Source organism: Rutilus rutilus (assembly GCF_951802725.1).
Source record: "Rutilus rutilus genome assembly, chromosome: 23".
Taxonomy (NCBI): Eukaryota; Metazoa; Chordata; class Actinopteri; order Cypriniformes; family Leuciscidae; genus Rutilus; species Rutilus rutilus.
Window position 1 is genome coordinate 23,881,212 of NC_140233.1, and position 12,151 is coordinate 23,893,362.

Consider the following 12,151-nt stretch of genomic DNA (forward strand, 5'->3'; position numbering starts at 1 on the left):
GAGCTACTAAATTCTGCACAGTCGGCCAGCCCTGTTCTTCTGCCCTCGTGTCCGAGCATCGGCGGCGCGCGCGCCGCCCCGTCTTCTCTGATACAGGTTCCCCATCCCGCGCAACGCGGCGATCTGAACCCAGAGACCATTCGACCCCTAGCTATGCATGCAAAAGCATGGGAGGCTATTCAGGGCGCGTCAGAATGGGTGCTCAACACCATAAGACACGGTTATTCGCTCCAATTTGCTCGTCGCCCTCCGCGCTTTCTAGCGCAGACGGAAACGAAAGTGAGTTTGGAAACAGCACATCTGCTTCAAGCAGAGATAACAAAGCTGCTGCGAAAAGGGGCCATAGAACAGGTGCATCCTTCTCTGAGCGAGTCAGGCTTTTACAGCCGTTACTTCCTCGTTCCCAAGAAGGACGGAGCATTAAGACCTATTTTAGATCTGAGACATCTGAACAAAGCCCTCATGAGACGGCCGTTCAGGATGATTACAACCAGACAGATCCTCGCGCAAATTCGCCCAGGAGACTGGTTTATCTCTCTCGATCTGAAGGACGCTTATTTCCAGATCCAGATAACTCGCCGTCACAGGCCATTTTTGAGATTCGCCTTCGACGGTCGAGCTTATCAATACACAGTCCTGCCGTTCGGCCTGTCTTTAGCACCCCGTACATTTACGAAATGCATGGACACGGCTCTCGCTCCCCTGAGGAGTCAGGGAATGCGAATTCTGAACTACTTGGACGATTGGCTCGTTCTAGCGCAGTCAGAGACAGAACTTGTGTCTCACAGAACAGCGCTACTCGACCACCTGGAGGTTTTGGGTCTAGCGGTCAACTGGACAAAGAGCTCGCTCTCGCCCCGGCAGTCGATTTCCTTTCTCGGAATAGAACTGGACTCGGTGGCGATGACGGCCAGATTGACGGAGCAGCGCGCGCGCCGCATCCAGCGCCTCGCTGCATCCTTCAAAGGAGGCAACCGGGTTCCCCTGAAGGCATTTCAGCGCATTCTGGGGCATATGGCCTCAGCTGCAGCAGTGCTTCAGTTGGGTTTACTGCGCATGCGCCCGCTTCAACGCTGGCTGAGAACGCGCGTATCCCATCGAGCCTGGGCGACCGGCGGCTCGCTAATCAGAGTGACTCAGGTCTGTGTCTCAGCCCTGCAGCCCTGGCTAGCAGCCGAATGGTATCACACGGGAGTGAATATGGGAGTGGTCTCACACCGGAAAGTTGTCTCTACAGATGCGTCCAACCTAGGTTGGGGAGCGCTCTTCGAAGGCAGACCGGTCTTTGGCCACTGGTCAGACCAGGAGAATCTCCTACACATAAACTGTCTAGAGATGCTCGCGGTCGAGAAAGCGCTCATGCACTTCCTCCCTTTCCTCCGTGGTCACCATGTTCTAGTCCGCACGGACAACACTTCAGTAGTGGCCTATGTGAACCGCCAGGGCGGTGTCAGATCAAAGCAACTCTGCGCCCTGACGGAACGCCTCCTCGTATGGGCTCAGCACTCTCTGCGCTCTCTGAGAGCATCGCATGTGCCTGGCCATCTGAACGAGGGCCCCGACAGACTGTCCAGGGACAACGTTCCCCCTGGGGAGTGGTCTCTACACCCTCAAACAGTCCAGTCGCTGTGGCGCCGCTTTGGCAGAGCGAAAGTCGACCTCTTTGCGTCAATAGACAACGCACACTGCCCAGCGTTCTTTTCGAAGAGCGAGGACGCGCTGGCCCAGTCTTGGCCCAGCGGCCCGCTATATGCGTTTCCGCCAGTCTCTCTGCTGCCTCAGGTCATCGAGAGAGTCAGGAAAGCGCGCCACACAGTGCTCCTCATAGCCCCGTTCTGGGAGAACCAAGCTTGGTTCCCGGAACTCATACAATTGGCAGACTCAGCCCCCTGGCCGATTCCGGTGCGGAGAGACCTTCTCTCTCAAGCCCGCGGCTCGATTTGGCATCCCCACCCAGAGCACTGGTCTCTGCATGCGTGGAGCCTCAACAACTACATGCTGATCTACCAGAAGGGGTGATGAACACGATCATACAATCTAGAGCCCCCTCCACGAGGCGGCTCTACACGTCTAAATGGTCTGTGTTTAACAAATGGTGCACTACCAAAGGGCTCAATCCACAGACATGTGGGGTCTCACAAGTATTGTGTTTCCTTCAAGAGCTACTGGACGCGGGCAGGTCCCCCTCCACGCTCAAAGTCTATGTCGCGGCCATTTCAGCGCTCTCTGTGTCAGAGCCGGGCCGCGCATTAGGAAGGAACGAGTTGGTCATCCGCTTCCTTAGAGGAGCGAGGAGGATGAACCCCCCGCGACCCCCTTCGGTTCCTATGTGGGATCTTTCACTGGTCTTAGACGCACTGAAAGCACATCCCTTTGAACCCTTAGAAACTGTGGATATGAAATACCTCACGCTCAAAACCGTTTTTCTGATAGCACTGTCTTCAGTAAAACGTGTGGGAGACCTTCACGCGTTATCCACTAACGCTGCGTGCCTCGAGTTCGGACCTAATGACTCTAAAGTTATTCTCAGACCGAGGCATGGGTACGTCCCAAAAATTTTGGGCACTCCCTTCAGAGCGCAGGTCATTTCCCTTTCAGCCCTGCCGATTACTGGCTGCGAGGCAGATAGTCACCTCCTCTGCCCAGTTAGGGCGCTGAGAAGCTATATTTCGCGCTCCGCCGCCTTCAGGCGTTCAGAGCAGCTTTTTGTTTCGTTTGGTGGGCGCACCAAGGGTCTCGCCGCCTCGAAGCACACTCTGTCCAGATGGATAGTCGATGCTATCGCAGCTGCTTACGCATCTAAAAACCTGCAGTGCCCCTTGGGCATTCGGGCACACTCCACCAGAGGCATGGCCTCATCGTGGGCGTGGTCCAGTGGGATTCCCATTCATGACATTTGTGCAGCGGCGGGCTGGGCCTCCCCCTCCACATTTGTTAGGTTTTACAACCTGGATGTTCCCGCTTTGCAGGCCAAAGTGCTATCAGTCTAAGTCTCGCGTAAGCCAGCCCACTGTCTGTGCGCGGGCTACGCTGCTGATTTAGCTCTACTGGTTGAGCTACACTGTATGGAAGTGTTAGTTGGACCGGCTGTGCCGCTCCCTGCCCCATATTATGTGCTTGTGTACTGTGGTATCTGGCCGCCCAGCTCCGTTTCGCGTTCCCTGGGCTTCCCACGGGATTCATTCAGGATGCTGGGCGCGCGCACGGCGTTGACAAAGGTGTTCCCGCAGCGTAAGCTAGCTTACGCAATACGAGAGAACCTCTCGTAAGAGAACGTACTCGGTTACTAACGTAACCTCTGTTCTCTCTAGAGAGGGAACGAGTATTGCGTAACCCGCCGTGCTCTCGCCACGAGCTCATTTTCGCTTCATGCGACAGAAACCAGCGAAGCAGCCTCTGTTCCTTGCTTATATACTCTAAGCCACACCCCTAATGACGGGCTGTGACGCACTAAGCGCGCCAAGCGCGCTCATTGGACGTGACGTCACGCGCAAGGCTCAGCCATAGGCTGCTGCAGTTGCCGCAGAGCAGCCAATGGGCACGCGACTCGCTTGCCCTAGGTCTGCAGGCTGCCGCACTGCGTTGACAAAGTTTAAAAAATTAGGATAATTTTTGGCTTCAGTATCTCGTGAAAGGAGACTTTCCCGCAGCGTAAGCTAGCTTACGCAATACTCGTTCCCTCTCTAGAGAGAACAGAGGTTACGTTAGTAACCGAGTACGTTTTGATAAATCAGATTGCAATCCGAGAAAACGCATGAAGTGGCCTGGTGTAAACAGCCCTTAGAGATAGGTGAAAAATGTCACCTAATGTCACCCGACCCTGATTTATTTATTTTTTTTAAATGAAAAAATATATACTTTTTTATATATTTTTTTTATATATAAAAAAAAATATAGACCGACCTACCGACCCTTTTTTTCTTTTTTTTTGCTGTTACTGCAAACCAAAATATTTTTAAGGATGGCCTTACTGAACTGTTTTAAATGGCTTTTTGGTAAATTTTAGACAGAAAATTACACATACATTAAGATAATACAAATATAATTTCCCTTACCTAACTTATCACTTGAAGCAAACATCCATCCCTTCTTAAATGTCCGTTTTAAAAGAGGGTGTTGGGCCATTTAGTGAAGCTGTAGCCTATATATCCAGCTTAGGCATGGAAGCTTCTTCATTTTTAATTTGTAGATACTGTTTGACTGATAGCTTTTGTAAATTTGAACACTATTGGCTATTTTTTTTATTTATTTTTTTGCCAACAGAGGAATTGTATTAATATTAAATTGTCCCTCTCCCATTTTCTCCTCAAAATCGACGAGCCGCCACTGCTTGGTATATACAGCGATGAGCCATTACATTATGACCACCTACCTAATAACCTCCTTTAGGACCTCCTTTAGCCCACAAAACGATGCGGCGAGGCATTGATATGACAAGGTGGTGATAGATCTATTGGTGTATCTGGTACCATAATGTCAGTAACAGGTCCTCCAGTTCCCGTTCATTAGGGCGAAACCGCTTTTCCAAGTCGAACCACAAATGTTTGATTGGGTTCATGTCAGGTGAATTTGGAGGCCAAGGCATTAACAGATACCTGACAACAGTAAGGGATTGTGCTATTGGGAAGGAAACATCGCCCACAGCATAACTCTACAGGCTGCCGGCCTGTGTCCGCCCAAACGTGCATCCAGGTGCCATTGCCTCTATTGGTAATCGGCGTATTAGCGCTCGGCCGCCGACGTGATGCACCAGGAATCTTGATTCACAAGGCCAGGCCACTTTATTCCAATCATCCACAGTCCAATCTCAATGATCTTGGGCCTATTCCATGCATTGCTGACGATGGCGTACAGTTAGCATGGGGACGTCGGCTGCATTAGGCCCATACGCAGAAGGCTGCGATGAACTGTGTGCTGTCACACATTTCTCTGGTCACCGCTGTTGTAACTGCTGGTGATTTGTCGCACTGTGGTCCTGTAGTCGCTGTGAAAAATGCACGGCAGTCTCCACTTCCCTCTGGCATCAATGAGCTGCTGACACACTCAACTGGATCACGGTTCGTCGTTTGGCCATCTGTGCACCAATTTTGATATGTATTGACTACAGCAGCACATGAACAACTCACAAGCTGCGCCGTTTCCGAGATCGAAGTCCCGAGGCGCCCTGCCATCACAATTTGTCCTTTATCAAACTCCGATAAATCGGCAGCTTTTCCATTCTGACACGGAACACTCTGTTGACCGAAAGCCGGTCCTCGGGTGGCATATATACTGCACTGATTGCTCAAGGCTGGGGGTGGTCATAATGTAATGGCTCATCGGTGTATAAGGCTTTAGTTTGTAGGAAATGGATAATTTCTATATTGGACCTTGAAAGTTCTTTAGACACATAAGCCGCGTTTCCACTCGAAATTACCCGCAACAATTTGTCCCAGGAACTTTTTTCCCCCAGACCTGTTGCTGTCTGTGTTTCCATCGTGGTCTAGAATACCGTGAAGATTAGGCAAATTGTCTGGTGACGTAGGACTGCGCGCTACTTTCTAGTTCCCGCTGGATTTCAGGCTTAATAAAGCCTGAACCTCGTCGTCGGTCCGTCTGTCATATTTTTTTAACTCCATTGTTGATTCGAATAGCAGACGACTGTTACTGCACGTATTCGAATGCATTCATTCAACAGACTTTAAAAAATGGTGGTTGAAATAAAACGTTGCGTGGAGTCAACCAATCAAAATTCTGCGTGAACTCAACCAATCAGCATGTTCAAGTCCCACCCCTGAAAGTTCCTGTACTTTGAAAAAGTACTACCTCGCACGCAGGGACTATGTGAGGGGGAAATATTGTCCATTGTCAATAATGTAGCAATGTATGAAGCACAGCTCAGACAGAAGTCACTTAAAAACCAAAATAAGTAACTTTCTGTTGGTCCGTGTTACCAAAGTAAACCTGTTGAAAAATTTGTATGAAGAAATGTCAGATCGTGTGGATTCCTATTGAAATTACTGGATTTCGAAAAATTGTAGTACAATGTTGTAAATGTGACTGCACTAAGTCTGGCTTTTCTTTAGCATGCAGCTTGTGCTGAAGTATTTGTTCAGGGTTTAATTTTTGGATTTTTTTTTCTCTTTTTTTGTGTGAAGATAAACAGCAGACTTATGAATTGGTTTGAAGTTTTGAAACTGCTATAGTCTCTGTCATGTTTAACACTAATGTTTAAGCTCTGTTTCTATGCATCCTTTATTGTGATGATATTGTGAAACATTATAAAGCTGCAGTACTTTGTATAAAAGCTTGACTTTGTTAAAATAAATGTAAAAAAAAAACTATTTATGTTTGTGCAGGTGGATAAGCAGCAGCAGAGTAAGGATTCTGTGTACTTCAGAGATGGCGTACGGAGGATAGATTTTGTTCTGTCTTACATCGACGACAAGGATGGAGAAAAGAAACAGGTTTGTTATCCACTCTACGATGTATTCATATAATAACATTTGGCTTCCCTCTGTGAACTGTGTGTGTGTGTGTGTGTTGGGGGGGGGGGGGGGGTCATTTGCTAAACAAATGACTAACTTGTAAACTGAATAGCAATCCTACAAAACAATGACTGATCCTAATCCTTACAAATAATGATTAGCACTGAGTCAGACTTTCTGCAAGCCACTTAAAAAACATGTTAGTAAATGTAACAAATTTTGGGTCAAATGTTTTTTGTGGTTTTATCTCTAGATCTGTTCGAGGTCTAACCGACTGTGCATATCTTCACACTGCTGATAACACTAGCTGTCATAAACATTTAAGGCATCCTAGATAAACTTTCTCATGGTAAATTTTCCACCAAGGTAAAAGTTGTCAGACAATGCACAAGTCAGGTTCTCCTCTTTAAGTGATAGTGCTAAGTACTTGTATATTTGATTTGATAAGCCTACTGTACATAATTTACGTCGCATTAAGAAAAGAGTTCAATATTGGTCATGTAATTGATTTAAGGCATACATTATGTTAAAAATTACACTGAAAATTCCAAAAAGAAAATGCGCACTTTAAATACCCGGATGGTGCCCTAAATTAACAGGAAAACCGACCTATGGAATGTAGCGTAACTTTTTAGACTCCGATGTTGAATGACAAAATAACCTTATTAAGTTTATACACTACACGGATGATACATAATACATGAGTACATGGAGTATAAGTCTATAGTCCGTCATTAGGGACGCAGCTTTAGTATGGTGAAATATTAGTCATAAATACACAATTATATCCACCAAAATTCTGAAATTGTATTAGTTACAATCACACACGTAGACAATGGGGAAAAGCTTTCAACTCTGTCCTCCAGGTGAGCAGTAGCCCCCAAACTGTGTTGTCAGCCCTTACTTTGTGAAGTCACACACCACTGTGTGTGTGTCATAGTCTTGTGTGCTTCCACATTCTTGTTACTCATAAATTATGTGCTTAACAGGCCTGGGCTGGAACTCACACACAGTTCACACACATACATCTCTGCAGACAGAAATAATCTTGTCATAAGTAGTTGCCAGAAACCCTTCTTGTGCTATGTACTATTATGTACTATGTATTGCACCAAAAGCACAACTCTGATTGTCAGATGTGTTATTGATCTTTCATGCAGGATCGAAGGAAGGAGTTTGAGGCTAACTTACAGAAAGCCGGACTTGACCTGGAGACTGAGGACAAATCTGTGAGTAAAACAATTAATATGCCACCAACAAGCCATTTCAGGACATCGATACGTCATCAGATTAGTTCTCACTGTATCTCACAAATAAATATATTGATTCATAAGCACTAGATTATTATGATTCTGCAATGTCTGATCATTAGAAGTATATTTCATCGTATTTGTTTAGCTGGGTACAATATAAAGGATTGTTTTAGCAGTTAGTATCCATTAGAGGGTAGTGAACTTCATGTTAACACACAACTCAACTCAACTTTATTTCTAGAGCACTTTCAAAAACCACAATGGGCATCAAAGTGCTGTACATGAGAATCACCTCTACATTTCAAGCGCGATCAGCAGACACAGCTGATCATTGGAGCGAAGAGATCTCAAAGGTTTATGTAAACTAATTAAATCAGAGATATACTCAGATTTGAAAACATATAATAACACTTTATACTGTATTCTGTATCGAATCGGTAACCAATGTAATGAAATCAATACAGGAGTAATATGGTCTCTTCACTTACATACAAGTTCTGTCAGGACCACTATCGTCAAATACGATTGACCATTATCATATAGTTAGGATTGGCGGTATGGTTCTGTTCTGGGCAAGAACTCCCTGCGCATCCATGTAGCTTAGCATGGATAAGAGCAGGAGCGCAGCGATAACCCCCCTTAGGGGAAACAGAACAGAACCAACATGAATGTATTGCAGATATCATTCATTCAAGATTTTAAAGTACAACATAATTCGAGAATTTATTCTGATTCAAAGGGCACTCAGAAGGCCAAATCCTGACTGACGAGAGGAGGAGCTGGAGCTGGAGGAGGGAATTAGCTCCTGAGAAACGCGATAGCTGCTGATAATACTGAAGGAGCTTATATATGAATACAGTGATAGGCGTTGCATTCCTATAGGTAGACGTGGATCAGCTGAGAGTCAGCTGATGCGAGCTTGACTAACGTGACCTGCCAGAACTGACGCTACGCTTAATTTCTGTCATCATTTCTTCCCCTCATGTATGTTCAAACCTGAGGACTTTCATTCTTCTGCAGAACACGAGGAGACATTTTGGCAAATAATTGGGATGGGGACCTTTGAGTTTTGAACTATAGAAATACCAGAATTCCATAGTAGGAAAAAAAATATTATGGAAGTCAATGGGGCCCATTAACTGTTTGTCTACCGACATTCTTCAAAACATCTTCTTATCTTCTTTTTACTAAAAATGGATTTCTCATGTTAGCATGAATTATCATGCTGATGCAATGTTCATTTTTATCTGCTACTGTGCATAAAAAAAAGAAAACTGTACCAGAAAGGGCATTAGTAAAACTGTATAAACAAGTTTACACTTTTCTTATGTGTCACGTGTCTGTCTTTCCAGGAGTCGGAAGATGGAAAGACATACTTCCTGAAGATCCACGTACCATGGGAAGTGCTGGCAACATATGCAGATGTTCTGAAAATCAAAGTGCCTTTTAAAGCCAATGATATTCCAGCTAAAAAAGAAGTGCCCATGAGCTGGCTCTTCACGCCCTACCGTCTGCCTGAGCATGTGATGAATCCTGAGCCGGATTACTTCACCTACACGTTTGATAAGAGCAAGATTGACTTCTTCCTCATCGAAGATAAAGAAACCTTCTTTCCTCCGTCCACGAGGAACAGGATCGTAAGAAAAACTTTATTAGGCATTAGAAATGCCAAAAATACTTACATTTATTTTATATATAAAAGACATTTAGTCTTCAGTGTCCCACAATGCTTCAGAAATCATTATAATATGCTGATTTGGTGCTCAAACATAATCAGTTACTGTTAGTTCTCAATTATTAATAATGATTCTTATTATTATCAATTTTGAAAACAGTTTTCGCTGCTTAATTATTTTTGTGGAAACCATTTTTCAGGATTCTTTTTTTAAAAGAAAGCATTTATTTAAAATAGAAATATTTTGTAAATGTATTTACTTTTCTCACTTATAGTCACTTTTGATCAGTTGCTGAATAAAAGTTTTATTTTTATTTTTTTTAAGTCATGCTTAACCCAGACTTTTTAAGTATTTCACAGTTTCCACAAAAATATGAAGCAGCAAAAAACGTTTTCAACAATGAAAATAGAAAGAAATGGTTCTTGAGGACCAAATCAGCATATTAGAATGATTTCTGAAGGATCATTTGACACTGAAGACTGGAGTAATTAGTTTTACCATCACAGGTATAAATTACATTAATAACAGATGTATAAAGATATTACATTTTATTAAACAACCTCCATTACAGTGTGGTCGTAACTAACCTCTAAACTTCCAGAGCAGAGAAGTAGACTTTTTTAGCTTTTACTAAGGAACTGCCCTGTAACCGAAGGCTTGGCTTATTTTCTTCTCCACGCAGGTATATTACATCCTTTCCCGAATTCCATACAGTAAAGATGACAAGGACAAGAAGGGCATTAAGAGGCTGCTGAACAACGGGACCTACACAGCTGCCTTCCCCCTGCATGACGTAGGTCTTTTACATGGGAAGATGTGCCTCAAAACCAAAACCTTCAAAAGGTTTTGCTCCGTCGAAAAACAATAACATCAATGTGTGTTTTTTTAGTGTAGGTACTGGAACAAGTCTCGTGATTCTAACTGTGAGAGCGAACGCTATTCCCTGTATAAAAACTGGGCCCGTTTCAGCCGCTTTTACAAGGAGCAGCCGCTCAACCTCATCCGGTAAGGCCAACCGGATTCTATTGGTTTGGTTTCTATTGAACTTCCTCAGAAAAACAGCTAAAAAAAATTATCTTGATATTTTCAGATATTATTTATTTTTATTTTTCAGTCAAGAAGAAACATCATCATAAACAGCCATTGTTGTCACACTATGTTCAGTTAGTTTCATTATCATGAACTTTTAGTTTGTGTTCATCATGTGTTCCTTTGTTCAGTTTGTGTCAGCTGTGTTCTATTAATCATCCTCATTTGTGTTTACTATAATATAGTTTATATATATATTATATTATAAGTTGGTCCCTCACATTCATTCTCTGTCCGATCACCACTATCCTAAGTGCGTGTTGCCCTGCCTGTTTGCCCTTTGGATATTTGTCATTGAACTTCGTGTTGGAGCCTGCCTGAAACCACATGTGACTGTTGTAGCCAAATAGATTCAATCTTTTTTTACAAAAAGGTTAAAATTGTATTTAGTGTTTGTTGAAATACATGTATATACATACATAATCCGAACAGTAGTCAGGGGCGGAACTACCCTCTTGTTTGACCAAGTGTTCATGAAACCTGTTTTTGCAATTCAGTAGCACTAGGGTGCAGAAATTCACACAGTGCAATAGCTAAAACAGTGGAAATCTAGTTAAAATCAAGACATTTTATAGATGTTTTTTACTAAATGAACACAAGGAAGAATGTTGAAACATTTTCATTTGTATTCACCAGTATAACATTACAAGTGATAAACAGCCTATACTAAAATATTTACCATTAAATGCCACACAGCATATGTTCAGATGATGAAAATAATTAATTGAAACAAAATTTATAAGTTCTATTAAAACATCTTTCTTAACACTCTCAGGCTCGCAAGCCAATGAAAAATCACATATCTTGTCTAATGACATAGAGTAATCTTCATGGCATATTAAAAGCATTGCAAATGCAATATGTTTATCATCATTTTTTGTTACTCAAATAGACTGACGCATACTTTGCACCATAGCTTTTGTTAAAGAAATAAACTCAATACATAAAATACTCAATATTAAATAGAGAGAATGTGATGCATGTTACTTTTGCTGACACCTTGAGCAAGTGGATGGACATTTTCATTGAATAATTTCTGCTTCCTGTACCAAAGGAAGTACTATGGAGAGAAGATCGGCATCTACTTCGCTTGGCTGGGTTTCTACACAGAGATGCTGTCTTATGCCGCAGTTGTTGGTCTACTCTGTTTCATCTATGGTGTGGCCACCTTTGACGACAACATCTGGAGGTGAGGATGAGGCTAGAGAACTGAGTGTAGAAGAAGACAGTTCATGCTAATGCCTGCTTTAGCGCCCCTTGTGGCAGTGCTGAGAGTGCAATGCATTAAGAATCACGCAGACACATAGAGGCCTCAGACACAAGTTATGCGTTTTGGTTCACAGAAACAAATTTTGAGACAGTTTTTGTTGTCTTCTGTAGTAAAGAGATCTGTAATGAGACCATTGGTGGGCAGATTGTCATGTGTCCTCTCTGCGATAAGAAATGCGGCTACTGGAAGCTCAGCACAACCTGTAGCTCTTCGTGGGTGAGTAAAAAAAGTTGACATGGTGTAACAATTTTTTTATGGAGCATGTTTTTTTGCATAATTATTGATGTAAAGTCATGCCTTCTCCATCTAATTGCCTTTTAGCAATCATATCTGTTTGACAACACAGCCACGGTGTTCTTTGCAATATTCATGGGAATATGGGGTGAGTAAAGAGTT

The 12,151-nt window shown here is 43.5% G+C and overlaps 1 protein-coding gene across 1 annotated transcript in view; it reads left to right on the forward strand.

Annotated features, from left to right (window-relative positions):
• Window positions 1-12,151, forward strand: part of ano5a (anoctamin 5a) — a 51,945-nt gene that overhangs the window by 23,169 nt on the left and 16,625 nt on the right. The window contains exons 3-10 of the mRNA XM_084397056.1: window positions 6,339-6,446; window positions 7,628-7,696; window positions 9,073-9,357; window positions 10,079-10,189; window positions 10,286-10,401; window positions 11,540-11,674; window positions 11,866-11,971; window positions 12,077-12,137. Coding sequence (XP_084253182.1) covers window positions 6,339-6,446; window positions 7,628-7,696; window positions 9,073-9,357; window positions 10,079-10,189; window positions 10,286-10,401; window positions 11,540-11,674; window positions 11,866-11,971; window positions 12,077-12,137 — 991 coding nt within the window. The remainder of the gene's footprint in view (window positions 1-6,338; window positions 6,447-7,627; window positions 7,697-9,072; window positions 9,358-10,078; window positions 10,190-10,285; window positions 10,402-11,539; window positions 11,675-11,865; window positions 11,972-12,076; window positions 12,138-12,151) is intronic.